We start from the raw sequence: 15,576 nt of genomic DNA, 5'->3' as shown, positions 1-15,576 counted from the left end.
GTCGATTCGGTGCCACATTTGAATATCTTCTTAACATGGCGCATTAATTTTCCCATCAGGACGAAAAAAAGTGGTGGGTAGAAAAAGAACATTTTCACGCGACGTGCTCGTCTTGCGTTTCCGTTTCCGACGGCCACGACACCCGTCAACGCGGACGCGTTAATTTTTGTACGGTATCCTGATTAAGAAGTTTTATTGTGCCGCGCCACGTAATTAACGATTAGTTGCGGAAGTTGTTTAATTACGAATTTAAATTACCAATATGACAGAAAGTTTCGCAAAACGAAAATTAACCCGCACGATTCCACGCTGACGGCTGTCCCGAATTTGAAGAATAGAGGTCACTAACCTTTGCACCAAGAAAAGAATATAGATTAGCGCGTTTATAACAGCGAATGCCATTCTTTGATTTAAAAATGGGTTAATAGTGGCTTAAACAAATAAGCTTAAACAATTAAGCTGTTCAAATTTTAAACAGATATGTGCAAGAAGAATATAGACCTTTCTAATTAAAAGTGATTGCTATTGGCTTGCCAATTAAATGATTGCGGATTTTGTCATTACTACCTAATGACAATCAATTAGTTGCCAACCCAATATATAGTTCCAAAGTTTTTCAAAGTGTGGACCATATTAAGGCTGTGACAACCGGTGATATTTCACTTTATGATATTGCAATGTGCGAAATGATGTGACTACATATAAACAAAATTCCAATAGAAACTAAGCGATCACCATATTGTTAAGACAAAATTTAACTTGTATTCAATTAATAATTTTTCTTTCTTAATTTACCACAAACTCGATAAGGGCGTATCTCGCTGTTTTGATCAGCGACCCTTACATGATCATAGTAGAGTAAATAAACATTTCCAGGTCGAATTCTAAAATGAGCTGGACAGAACCCGGCGACTTTTAATCAGCGAGCACGCGAGAACTCGGCTTTGCGATTTTACGATCTGTTCAGGACTATTTCTCGCCGCGCGATATCGATCATGGTCGTGGCCGAAATTACGTTCCCTTGTCACGGATTTACGCGTGAAATTTTACACGGGCCCTGTGCCGTGTAAACCGGCCAAGAGGCTGCCCGCTGCTGAAAAAATATTATCGTCGCGGTATCACACGGTGTCACGCGAACGTGCACGCACGCGCACGCGGATTGTTATTAACACAGGTGCCAGTGTCGTGTTAGCTGTGGCCCCGGCATTCTTCTTTTTCACGGGCCCCATTCGTTCTCAGTTCTGCTAACCTCTGGAAAACGCGCTTGGTCTGTTTCACCCTTTCAACCTGGAAATGTCACAGTCCGGATGACAATACGCGAATGTAATAAAAATTAAATTGGTAAAAGTTTTGGTCCTGTTGAGAATTGTCGTATTACTTAGATTAGACTCGTGTTGTGTCGTTCTCGTTCAGCGACAATTTATTGTGTTTATGTTTCGCTGTTGAACGTCCTAACGTGGCTTTTTTGAAAGAATTATTTCGTAGGAATGGTTTGACAAAAATCCAGGGCAACGTATTCCTAATTTCGCTTAGAGTATTGCTATAATGATTCGAGGGAATATTCTAATCCTAATTTTAAATTAGATTAGATACGTGGCGGGTCAAGCAAGCCGACGGTGCCGCGTACGAAGCCGTAAAGCTGTCGAAGAATGGTGGAAATTTCAAAGTTTCAAAGAATCGCAATCAACCCGAGTCCTAGAAAAGTAACAAACCAGCCGTCTCCCAGCTCCCCTACCGCCATTTCCCACTCAGTAACGAAACAACTGACGAAAAAGAAGAAGGAAAAAAAATTTCCTGGCGCGTACATTAAAAACTCCTTGCTTCCATACAAGCCACAACGCCACATTCTGCTCAATTACCCTCGACGAATTTCAAGCGAGGCTTGAATTGTGAATTACACGTTACAATCCTGCGGAATAACAATAACAACAACCACGACAACGACAATGGGGATATTGTAACGCAATTACGGTCGTGTTTCTTCGAGCGTACTAACCAAAGAGACGTCCCCTTCCCCCCTGCGCCACCTTGCAGAAGCATAGGTGGGGATAAAGAAGCGAAGAGAGAAGAAAAATAAGGGCCCGGGCGCGTTTTGCGTCTCGTGAAAGGCGTAAGATCCTTTTTGTTACTGCATTCGACGCAAGCATAAAAGCTGGAAAACTGAGTAAGAAGAAGGGAAACAGATAGAGGAACTGAGGAGGGTTGGAGTCACGTGAATTGAGGCCGAGATTAAGACGTCTGGAGGGATTAACCCCTTGACTATAGGTGACGCGAGACTGGAACCTCGAGTAGATAACCGAGGGACATTTTTAGGAGGTTCAGACATCTGGTAGAATTCTTATGAATTTGATTTCTAGTAATTATTATTATTTATATAACGTTCTTTGTATGCATGACACAGACGTTAAGGTCTACCTGACCGATTCTATTTGAATCAATTTAAACGAAGCCTTCGAATGGAAACTATTTACGATTTAAAATCTCTACTCACGATTAAATATTTATTGCAATTATATAGGTGAATGTATAACTTTGAACATTTGTTTTTTGTTTATAAATCTAGTTTACCAGAACAAAACGATATTTCCTTGAATATTACATATTTCCAAAATATCATTTATTGCGAGAGTCGAAGAAATTCCTCGACAAAGCAAAAAGCTTCTGGAGGAATGTGCAGCGGATATCGATTAAAAAGGGAAGTCAGTAGAGAAAGGTAAACTGTCACGATGGTATCTAACGATAAATCTTTTGGAAGCCTTATCGTCGCACCTCATAATTTCACGATCTCGTGTAAAACATCGATGGTCGTCGTACGCCCTTCGATGCTATAGCGGCCATCGGTATCGTCATGACCTTTTGTATCCACGACGAGCAGGTTCAACATTATTTGTTCCAAAAATATTACACCGTGGCAAGTTCTGCTACATCGAAATTCTGAATTCCGCGAGTTTCATTGCGGCCGATGCTTGTGTTTCGTTTCCAGTTATTTACGTTTCAAATTTGAACGTTACGAATATCATTGCATATGTATTCTGTTATTACTGAAAATATTTTTCGAAAATTTTCCTCTCTATCATACAAGGAGCACGAGTACTGTGTATTTACATTAAACTGTAATTTATTTTAAAACGTATACAAATCGCGTAGAAGTGAGTCTCCAATTAAATGGTTTCACTAAATTTTATACTATAAAAATTCACTGACAACCTGAATATTCTGGTATTTAAAAAATCACAATGAAGAGGAAGAGAAAAAGTATGAGAAAAATATTTTTATTCCTTTGATATATGTCACATGATCGTAACACCTAATAAATAAAAATAACAGCGTACAATAATAATAACGAATAATAATAATGTTGCATTCGGATTAAAACTCAACCTACAAGAAGATTAAAAGCTCTGGAACAGTTTTATATGTATGAAACGTAACATTTAGATGGTTTATACGTGCAGTAGCGAAACACTGATAAATAAGCGAAGCATTTTCCTCGATACATTCCTTCTCTTCGAACAATAACGAGTGTATCTTTGCTTTTGTTTTGCGAAGACTCCACCAGTCAGGAGTCTCGAGAGGAACGATATCGAGGAGATAAAGATGGATAAGGTGCGGCAACGATCGGGAAAAGAGAAAAATCCAAAGGCTTTACTTTCGATCGAGTGCGGACGGAGGTTCTTTTAGCGAAATTGCTTCAGTTAATATGTGATAAGTGCTAACGACGATTGCCTTTGTTCGACCGTATTGAAACAGAAGATGGTTACATCGACGTCTATATTGGAAATTATTCTCTGAATTTTGCAAATCTAAAGTGTCTCATCTAGGTATCGTGTAAATGTGAATACCAATACAAACGCGATACACAATTTAAACACTGGCAATTTTCCGTAGACGAAAGTTTTCGAAAGCTAACAGGAAACTTCGTTCTTTAACTTAACTTCGATGATGTTTATTGTATGTGAATAAAGTTAAGAGGAGGTAAATTTCTAAGGTATTTTAGTTATTGCGTGCAGCTTATGCAGAGAAGTTAGAAGAAACCATTTGTAGTATAAAACCGACAGAGGTAAAGAAATACTTCTTGAAATAATATAACGAATTACGTAAGTACGTGCAGGCGGTTTGGCGGCAACCTGTTTATTCTCACGAAGGAATGTGTTTACCTTCCTGTAAAACGTGAATATACTCGTTCGCATTCAAAGTATGGTTGCGCTATTGTTTGGAAAGGATAATAACGCATCAAAACACTTTGCGTTATTTTACAAGGTTTTGCATATTCAATTAACGAATAATATTTTACTTCCAAGTTCTGTCATTCGATACATAATCCCTTTCTTAAACTATACAAAATATATTCAAAAATATATGAGACGATTCTAGACAGCGAAACAACGAAAAGGTTTATATACAAAAACGGAACACGAGACGTACGAGACAAATGTTATCTTACATCTTCGACTTTTACGTACAGAACCACGTTCTTCTCGGTTGTAGTAGGATTTCGGGAACACCCTATGTGAAATAGCCATGTAAAATCCGTTTCTCAGTCAGACTTCACCTAACCTATCCTCGCAGCGAGAGTTTGACTTGCGAATCGTATTAATATATCTTAGCAAACTTCTAGTCGTCAAGATCAAGCAAATTCTAAGGAAGAATTGTAAAGGAATTCGCAGCACGAGAGACACCATCAATGATCATTACCACTCTCTGGCTTGAACAGCGAGAGTCGTTAACGATCCACGTTCTACGAAAGCGGTGGAGAGAAAAAAAGAGACACGAAGTGAGGTTAGGATCGACGGATGCGGTGGAACAGCGGGAGGAAGGATGAAACCTTTGGCGAGGGACACGCGTGTGTCCTTTCGGCTGCCGGTTGCCTCAGCAACAGAGTACCTTCCGTCTCGCTGACCCGTCGTTTCCGGTGACACGGATGGCCTTTCCTCTCTTCGACGTTTCAACCCCGGCTGGAACGCGTCTCCGAAGAAGAGAGGAAAGGAAAAAAAATGTACGAGAGTCAGGGGAGGCCGGTAAAGGCCGCCATTGTTCGACGATGGCCCAACTATTTTTCGTGGTGGAACGAGGGGCAAGAAAAAAAAAAAAAAAAGAAAGTTTCGCGAGTTCGCCGTTGGAATTATTCGCCGCGCAGATGGAGCCACGAGACATCGAGATTCGGGACCGATGTTTTTACGGCATCACTCGATTTACGAATATCGCTGGAAGGAACGGAATTTAATTTGACCAGAGAATGCTTTTCGTAGATGGTTTTTGGTGAACCTAGTGGATCGAATAATGGAGCTGGATATTGTGGAGCAGAAATGGCCGATGTATAGGGGGTGAAATCGTGAATGGTTCATTGGAACTCTATACGGATTATATCACGTTATTGGTAACGGTTATCTAAGTTGAATTTGTTTTTTTTTTTTACTGCTACGTATATTTTCTTTTTTCATATTTATAACTTTTCGTTGTTATTTCTCTTCCGAGTATTCGTTACATTCGAACAAATATTTCGAAATTTACTCTGTTCCACACAAGTAGGTTATTTTTGGATTGTGGGAGACTGTCGAAAAGTGAGAATTAATATTTAATCGATTGAAACGACGTGTTCGATTACACTAGAAGGGATCATTTTTCGCGTCGTTTCTCCGGTTGAAAAAAAGTACATAAACCGCACGATTAAACAGGTTTGCTCAGAATCATTCAGCTGTGACCTCGTTTCACACTGCATCCGTTTAATCGCGAGTATAACTCCATTAAGTCGTACTTAAATATCACTTAAACGCCGCGCAAATTCATTCCTCTCGGACTATTACCCTTCTGTGAAATATCAGGGAAACAATAAGAATATGAAATTTGTACATCCAGTGGAAAATCATGCACGCCGCCCTGCACGAACTTTTGTTTTCCATTAAACAATTTTTTAAGAGACTAAATTAAGCTCGTTGTTTATCAAACAAAAAAGGAAATTAATTAATTTGTTCTCATGTTTGTCTATATATATATATATATATATAGTATATATAGACTATAGTATATATATATATAATTTTGTCTGCCATATAAATCATTACATACAATATATATATATATATATTGTATGTAATATGTTACATATATACAATAATATGTAATATTATTACAACAATATGTAATATATGTTATATATATACAATATATATATATATTGTATGTAATGATTTATATGGCAGACAAAATTATGAAATTTGTAAAAAATTATCATATTTATAAAATAATTTATGAAATAACATTCTCATACGTTGTTAAATATCATGTACACTTTATTTATGAAAGTTGATAATGAAGGCTATTACAAAACTCATTAAAATTCGATATATATGTGTCAGAATAAATTTCATATTTCTTAACTTGGCTGATAACGCGTGATGATATGACAAAATTTAATGAGCGGCATTGACCCATCAAATTCAAAGAAACGACATTTCATATACGCATCGATCTAATATTTATTCAATGATCCTCTGTTTTTAATGCATTGGAACGTTTCCATTATATGTATATAATATTATATGCTGCAGCTTCGACTATTGGAATATTCCAAATACGTATACGGAGTATCCCACAGGTTTCTATACAAACTTTCCTACCGCGTCCAGCGGCTAAAAATAACATAAAAGTAGTATATAAATGATAATTTTTAACCTTTTAACGTTTCAGAATCTTAAATTTTAATATCAATTGATCAACGTACTATATTCCGGATTCCAGAGCATAGAGTTCCGAGAATTTATTTCAGTGCACGAATATTTATTCTCATACGATAAAATGTAACTAATAAACATATAGGGTGGTTGGTAACTGATGGTACAAGCGGAAAGAGGGTGATTCTACGAGAAAAAAGAAGTCGAAAATATAGAATAAAATTTCTCTTTTTTAATTTTTTTCTTTTTTTTCAAATTTTTCCATCGAGACAACGATCTACAGTGAGATCCGTTATAACGAGACGTGATAAAGTGCACGCGTACCGAGCGAAAATTCAAAGTCGATTTTCTCGAAAACAAAGCCTCAAACGAAAAATTTTTATTCTATATTTTCGACTTCTTTTTTCGTGTAGAATCACCCCCTTTCCGCTTGTACCATCAGTTACCAACCACTTTGTATAATAATAAAAATATTAATAAAACCAAACTTCGAATTCTTCTACAAATTCGACATTACTTTTAAAGCTACAATATTACGCACTAAAATTCTTACTCGGCAGTTTTCCATCAATTTTCCTAAGGAAAAATACTCTAGAAATGTAACAAAACCAATAAATCTACTCGAAGCGCAATAAAAGTAACGACACAAAATAAATAGCGGCCTAATTCGATATGCATCGTCAACGACGAACAAATCTACGAAAGCAAAGAAAGAAGGACACCCTATAAAACGGAGGGGAGATCCACAGGACGACGTACTAAATATTTTAAAAGTTCGATTCATTTGAATCGAAATGTCTTCGAATCGTCGTCCCTGTCCGTTCGTCGATAATTTTATTCGCGGTTATTGCTCTTCCGATCACGTTCGAGCTCTATTCAACCGAATGATTTGAATATTCTCAACTTCTCGATTCTTTTAAAATTCCACGAGCCACCAGAGTTTGGAAGAATCGCCGTTGGCGAATTCGAAATTGTCGCGTTGGTTTCGTGCGTCGGTTTTATTGGCACGGCGAACGCGAGCTCAGGGAACCGTTAATGACTCGCTAATTGCCGAAAGTGGCCAGCCAAAGATTTGTAATCGTTAGAGAGACAGTAAACGACAGCCTCGCGGTGGATAATGGCACTTCTGCGGTTCGATACCGTTGTTTTCACGTCGCTAATATCGTAGCTCGTATTACAGACCAGCCAAGTGTTGAACGAGTTGGACGCGTCTAGCGTTAAATTAACATCAAATCCCTGAATGCTGTTATGTTGACTATTCGCTAGTTTTTCTTCTTCGTTACTGTAGTATCCTGTAGGATAGGATATACAGTGGCTCACAGAAATATCATTTGATATATACGATATATCCGAGTGACAGAATATTCAGACTTTAGGTAGAAAAGAAGAAATATAAGATAAAGTAACAAACGAATAATAGTTTATACAGCCATAGGACAAAACTTATTTTAGTTAAGTACAACTATTTGCGAGCGTTGTACCATTTGTATCTTGGAATATATTTCAAATATAGTATAAAACGTTGAGACACTTTAATAAATCAATGACAATGTTCTTCCATACGGTCACGGCAAGTGTTCTTTCCTCCTCTTCAGTCAATAGCGAACCTCTCCTGCCAAGTAGCGTTTTTCTTTTCACAATACATTTCGCTATTGCTTTAACAAGTTGACAACGGAAATTTAACACAAGTGAAGATTATTTACGAACAATCTGTTTCTTTCATGACCGCCTTCTGTATATTCTGTATATTCTTTCGTGATTCTTTCATCTTAATGAAGAAATGGCGTACTTTAATAGATCAAACGAAAACTGATCTCACCACGCCCTACCAAGAATTCTAACAAAAAAAAAAAAAAAAAAAAAAAAATGGAGGACGAAAAGAACCAGTTTGGAAGCAACTTAATTCTATAATCGACTGTCCGAAGTACACCTGCGTCTCCTACGCCAAATCAATTTCAAATTGCCGCTCGTATTTCGGGAAAAATCGTAAATGATTCGTATTGGATCGATCGTAACGGTGAAGCAGAGAAGAGTCGGTTGATTTCATGTTCCTCGGGACGGATCGAGGGACGCGTTTTCGAAGCAGAGTCAACAACACGGTCGATTTTTCGTGGCTTAATTCAACCATGCGAAATCCGGCAACTAGGTAAACCGATAAGTCTCGTGGATTTGTTGGCGGCCGCGCGAAAAATCCGCTTACGCGATCTGGCTTACGCGGAAATCTGTGTTATTGCCTTCTCGAATATGGATGCGCCGGGCGACGCTCTCGATCGAGATCTCGCGTGGGAAATTCGTCGCGTCTACCTCCTACTACCACTTACCTGGTTACGGTCGGAGTGGAAGCGACCCCTGGGGACCGAGCCGGGTAGCTCCGTGGATTCCCTGACATCAAGTACTCTGTAACAAACAAACGGAAACGTGTTTAATCCATCCTGTTGTAACTAATTCAGGTGAACAGTTTTGTGAATATTGGGACGATTTTAGGCGCACGGCAAAGTTACGAGAGCTGAATTTATAGAAATAAAATCGACGAAAGAGTAGAAATTTGTATTCTTGTGGTGATTCACAAAATACATATCGTGATTTGTTGTACAGTTAACCAATTTATAATTTAACCACTATCGGTGGGTGTATAGTCCACGATAGATCCACCTGTTGTATTGTAAATTTCTGAACCTTTCCTTCTAAATTCTCAAATACCAACTTCCCTAAATACAATCCATTGCAAATATATTTTACCATTCTAAACGTTAAATAATATAGAAGTTAATTTAGAAATCCGAGCAAGTTAGGAAAGCTCGTCTTTGATTTGCTGGCGAACTATATGACAATTTAACCAGTGCAGAGACGTACAATTTCTCGCGTTATGGCACGCAGAATTGGCTCGATTGAAATGTAACGAGGCCGGTAACGAGGCGAAGAAAATCAGCTGCTTAACTGAAACCCGACGCTGGTCTGCGTTTCCGCCGTTATAGATTAACAACGAGCAACTTCCGTAAAAGTAACGACCACGTAACTAGCGTCTTGTTAGCGGGGGCAAGCGTCAGAAGTTACGACATAGCGGCTGATCTCCGCTAGTAGCAGCAACTTGACCTACGTTGCCGCCACGAGATAATTGAATTTATTAGATGCGAGTCGCCAGACTTTTACCCCAGTGTTCACGAATTATAGTTCCGCGGTTACTTACGAGCTTACGCAGACGGTTCTAAGGGTGTACTTGCTTCTCCTTATAGATTAGGTTCAACATAGGTTTCCCATATCATCAATGTACAATAACACTCCCGAAATGTCCATTCTACAGTTGAGAGTTAAGATTATATTTATTTTATAGAAATATTTCCATTTTAGTATGATATAATATGGTAAAGAAGCACAGTGTAGAATGGAGGTTAGAATTGCATGAAGTTTCCTAACCTCACTCACCGTTCGTAGAAACCTATATCATCCTCTTCAACGAATAATATCAATATATTGCAATCTACGAAACATCAAACGAAAAGTATATCTTACAGCAGAGCTGTGAGAGTATCCCCAGATAATTTTTATCTACAAACATCTCTTCATACTTCTTTAATATTCTTTGATGTCAACGTACATAAACGAATACATATCGCTTATTTATTATACATACTACAATCCTTGGCATAGTGGTTTCTAGCATCCAATGTCATTCAAAATTCCCTTAGCCCTTACATTCGAAGCAAGAAGTACTATCTCCATTTGAGCATAAAGTATCGTATTATTAAACAGGAGGTACATCGATATAAACAAGAAAAGCAACAACAGCGCCACGAAATCTGCATCGATACGCGTATTAGCGCACCGAGAGTCGGATCTGCTGGTTAATTTTTAAGCCTTCTTTCCCGGTAGATGTCAGCCTGACGTTGCAATTCAATTCTGCCCTCCTTCATGCACAGTCCCAGGAAGCCAACAGCGGCTCGAAATGTCATGCATATTCTAGTTCGTGGAACATCGCGAACCGACGTTCCCTTTATCTGTATAGTTAATGACTTCATAACTAATGTAGCTGCTACTGACGTTCTTCCATCGATCGGACCAAATCAGCCGCTGCACTTTTTGTCTTCAGAACACCATAAACGCTTTCCATGGATTAAGTCGATCGTCTCACCTTTCGTTCCTCGGTCGGTAACACCCACTGAACTCTAAATTACATAGAGTTCAGTGGTAACACCAGTGCTTGCGTGGAACTGATTTTGGAGGTTAGGACGCGTGGCGTGGTGAGGTTAGGTAGATTGTTTCTTTGTTTATGCGGAGAAAGTAACGAGTAATGCGTCAAGCATTAGAAGATACATGCATAGATCATTATTGTAAAGTTCTAAATGATCTTAAGTACAGTAATGTATCAATTGTTATGAACTTTGCGAGTTAAAACAGATTTTCATGAAATCATTCCTGCAAACACCTAAACACATCACCCATCACCCATCACAAGAAGAATAGAATACCAGAGTTCAAGTCTGAAGTCTCTTCTTGAAATTACCAATTAAACCAAACGTTGAAACCAGGGGGTAGAAAAAAGGAAAGGAGAAGAAAAAAAAGGAAACAAAGAAGTTTGGTTGGAGAAAGAAAAAAATTACTGAAGCTGAACGGCCAGTCATTAGCGAACAGAAGAAAGGAGGTTAACGTTCCTTCTTGCGCTTCGACGCAGCAAAGTTTCGTCTTCATCGGACCGGAGGCAAGGTTGTTTCAAGACGTCTTTCGCCCCTTTATCTGCCCGGCAATTCGTCACTGTCCTCACGTTCCAGGATTTTTACGAAATTCTCTGGATCCTCAGGGCACGCTTCGGTACACAACAGCATGACGAATCGTCGTCGCGATATTGTTCTTTTCGAATCTCCAGGATTTACGAACTACCAAGAGCAGAATACTTGCGCGCGCGCGCGCCTTCTTGCTGGACAAGAAAGTTCTTAAATTTGACTAGTCCATAGAAGGATATATATGGAAATTATCGAACGTTTGAGAATTATTCGAATATTAAATATCGAGTTTTCCATAGACGATGGAGCGCATAATATTATGAATGACAAAAAATATTTGAGAAGGAAATAAAATACTGCTAGATAGAAGGTTATTTGGAAATAAAATGTGGAATTCTGTGCAGAGTATAGAGCACATAATATTATTCGAAAAATTTTATTCGTATTCTGGAATGAGAGAAAATATTTGACAAGAGAATCGCATAAAATGTTTTACTCCCGGATTTTAATGAAACTTTGTAAATAGAGAAGTAAAAAATTATTTGATCCATATCCGTAAATACGAGGTATCCAATAATAGATGTTTAACAATAAAAAATAGATATCCTTTGGAAGAATAAATATTACTACTAGCAAATAATATTTTGTTGATGTTCCTTTAGACTTCTAAATTAACAAGCTAATATTCGTATTATTTGTATATAACTTTGTTTACGATATTATCAACCAATGATATCAATTATTTTGATTACGATCAAAATAAGTCAGTGTGATCTCTACAGTGATGAATAAATGACCTTCATTTTAAAGACCTTTGGTACCACATTGACTGAAGTATGTGAGTCAGAATCGACCACCTAGATAACACCTGTCAAACATGTATTTCCAACGAAATATCTTGTTTGTTATTTGAGTAGATATTACAATGAACGTGCATATCGATTGTTTCCCCCCCGTGTTGACTTTCAAGTCACACGTGTGTACCGAACAGTCCCGTGATAAGAACTGCACAAGCTATCCGATGCAACTGGACCATTCGTGCAGCTGTACAGTGCAATTATACTACTCCCTTGTGTTCACAGCCTGTTCGTGTTTACTAACAACTCATCGCGTTCGTACGCATTGGTCGTTTTCTAATATCTTGGAGATGCAGTTGTTTCGCAGTTCGTTTTAATTTCTGTATAATTTATCTTATGACAATTTTACATATGGTAAATGTTCAAACAGTCTTTAGAGTAAACTATCAGATATAATAAATTTTATTTTCAATTCTGACTAGCATTATTAATTTTCACGATACAGTACCCTCTGCAAATTTGTTTAAAAATTTAACGCTGCTAAAGCCTAGTCGGTTGGTAATGGACCAAGACAAACTTGCTTCGTATCTCTAATCAGCATACTTATGTGAGATATCTCATACTGTATATCGTTATATACAGAATGTTCGCTATATTCAATGATATATGTAGATACCGCGTACGTACCAGCTACTACTGCACATTCACTAATCGCGAGATCATGTGCACGTACTGTTCCTGATATTGTTCTTTCATACGGCGAGAATTTACGAACTATGAAGAGCAAACCTGGGAAGCAGGTTGTGCGTACGCGCGAGCACGCTGATTTAACAAACATGATCTTAGCAAACACCTCGAGTCCGCGGAGGCAGCATCGCTACACTGGCTAAAAACTGTACGGCTAATTTCCACGGAGTCCGCTTAATCCAATTTACGACTCGCTGAAACATTTATGCCGCGTAAAATTTGCTTATGCAAATCACACGCAGTAGTTATCAACCTGGCATAGTTTCGCACGTTGCGCTGACTCTAACGATCGCGGTCATCTTTTTTTCTGATCAATTATGTGAGATATTCAGTCGCGATAATTTCGACCTTGAACAAATAACGAATCGAATAACTGACCTTAGCCTTGCTACTTTGTTCAACGATTCAATTTGTTCAGAAATCATGAAACATTTGATATGAGAAGGTCCTGCAAACCTGCACCTAAGGTTATGCCTGAATTTCTACTGAATTCTACTAGATATAGCTACAAATTAACCTTCGTTCATTCTATTTTCTATCTGAGAAATTGAAAAACGTATAATTGATAGTGAAACAAGCGAAAAGCTACGTATTACGAGTATTTGCACAAAAATAATATGGTCAATTATAATACATATTCCAGGTGAAACTGTCATTTCTAGCCGACACTGTCAGCCACAGCTGTCTCTCGATAATGTCACAAATCATGCTGGCCATTCTGCAGGGATCAAACAATCCAGTCAAACACATTTCACTCTCAAAGCAGCGCATAAGTGGACGCAAAGACGTAACACGGCGTGAGGAGTCCATTGTCAGAATCGCGAGATGTTTGTTACGCGAACCGATAGAGGGCCGATCAGAGGAATGTAGAACTACTGAACCTTACGTACCTTCGCAGCTGCGATCGAAATTACGGCGTCATTTGCAGACGGAGGGTCCAGGTCGAGATCAAAGGCTTTGATCGTTGCACGCGAGAGACACTGTGACAGATCGAGCTAGAACGCGCCGTCCTTTGTAACAACGAGCATAAATTGTTGCGCGTCAGACACGCGGTCACTGGCCATTTCACGCACGTAAACAGCCGTAACGCCGCGCAAAAACTACCGAAGACGAGTCGTTAAGTACATGCGTGAAACTTATAATGCGATTCAGTATTACCAGTTTCAAGTTGCTTTCTTTTTTTTAATTCTTCAGCTTCCTGCTCACTCGTCCAATCCTGTTTCACATAATACGACAAGAGAGTGCCCGGAGCTCTCATTCCCGGCAAATGGACACTAAAAACGTATTTAAATCGAAAATGAAAGACAGTCTGAATTACATCAAAGAATGTAAGCGCTTTAACAAATAAAACCTACATAGCCGCAAAAGACATCTTCTGATGAAGTACCAGCAACTCTTAGTCCGACGCTGGTTGTTCAATCGTATGACAGACATGCCATACTAACAAACCTCAATATTTGTGTGATTTGCAATTAATTTGTAAATGATAGCTGGAAGAAGAACCGCTCGTTAAACATATAATATATATAAATATATAAGCGTTCGAATTACACGAAGAGGAACAAAGTTAAGTGAAAGTGCTCAACGAATGAGCTTCCTTCTAGCCATCAGATTTATATACTTACGTATAAAAGTTTATCTGCAATTTCTGCAAAGATATAATTCTGTTTAGACTGAATATCGAAGTTTCTTCGTTGAAATACAATATTTCAGCAATTTACTTTTACGTTTCTGTTTGTTTAACAAGCCTTACATGTACATTATTGTACATAGAGTTCATACAGATCGCGCAATAATGGCAATAGAACGAAGAACATAGGCTAGAACCAATCAAAAAGTGCTTCGATATTTCGTATTTTCCTTTGACCAGTGGTAGAGAAGTGATTTTCGTCGTCATTGGTAGTTTGTTTCGTTGGGAAGCGTTCGGTTGCTCGCGAAGGAGAAGAGCTTTACGTGGCTGTTTTTTTCCTGGAATGTTATTGCCGACTGAAAAACGATTCTGAAAGGGGAGAAAGGCGCGCTCGAGCGTCCTCAAATGCGTCGGTATTTTCGGCTGGTCGTTTTACCGTTATTCGCCTTCGAATCCGTGCGAAAGGAATTCTGATCGTGCACGTGTGTAAATTTTCATGCTGTGCTGTGTTTGCGCTGGTTATGTCTTTGACATCCTTCATCGATCTTGCGGGTTGTCATCGTAGATGTCTTTGTTTGTTCCTGAACGTTTGCTACTTCTTTAGATGAATTGCGCTACGAGTATGATGTAGTGGATATTTTACATTCCTCCGAAGAGAGTACACATTGCAATTTCTAATATTGCAAATTTCTCTTGTTTCTTTGGTGATTATTTATAGCAGAATTATTAATAAACATATTTCTCTTGGCTGAATATTAAGGTAGAACGATATTTACTGGTATGAAAATTTTCAAAAGCTTGAAAAACTTTAACTAATACACGTCAATCCGTGTTCCAAACTACTGTTCGTGCGTAGAATTTTGCTCGTTATTCTACAAATTAAGCAACGATCAGAAATTCCCAGACCACTCGTATAATAATCCTGCCCCTCGCTAAACATCGTCCAAAATTCCCTTTAGTCGTCGCGGAATAAAATCTCATGCTCTTGAAGCTCAAACCAGTCTTCTCTATTT

At 38.4% G+C, this 15,576-nt stretch overlaps 1 protein-coding gene across 8 annotated transcripts in view; it reads right to left on the bottom strand.

The window, feature by feature from the left end:
- Ten-a (Teneurin-a transmembrane protein) overlaps positions 1–15,576 on the bottom strand; it is a 708,522-nt gene that overhangs the window by 235,401 nt on the left and 457,545 nt on the right. For all 8 annotated transcript variants that reach the window (XM_069130210.1, XM_069130252.1, XM_069130246.1 and 5 more), the window contains one exon: positions 8,993–9,068. In XM_069130210.1, the coding sequence (XP_068986311.1) occupies positions 8,993–9,068 (76 nt within the window). The remainder of the gene's footprint in view (positions 1–8,992; positions 9,069–15,576) is intronic.

The sequence above is a fragment of the Bombus flavifrons genome, chromosome 2, assembly GCF_040668555.2.
Source record: "Bombus flavifrons isolate JBK064 chromosome 2, iyBomFlav1_principal, whole genome shotgun sequence".
NCBI classification, from domain to species: Eukaryota; Metazoa; Arthropoda; class Insecta; order Hymenoptera; family Apidae; genus Bombus; species Bombus flavifrons.
Note: the sequence above shows the minus strand (reverse complement) of the source record. Positions and strands in the feature narration are given on the sequence as shown.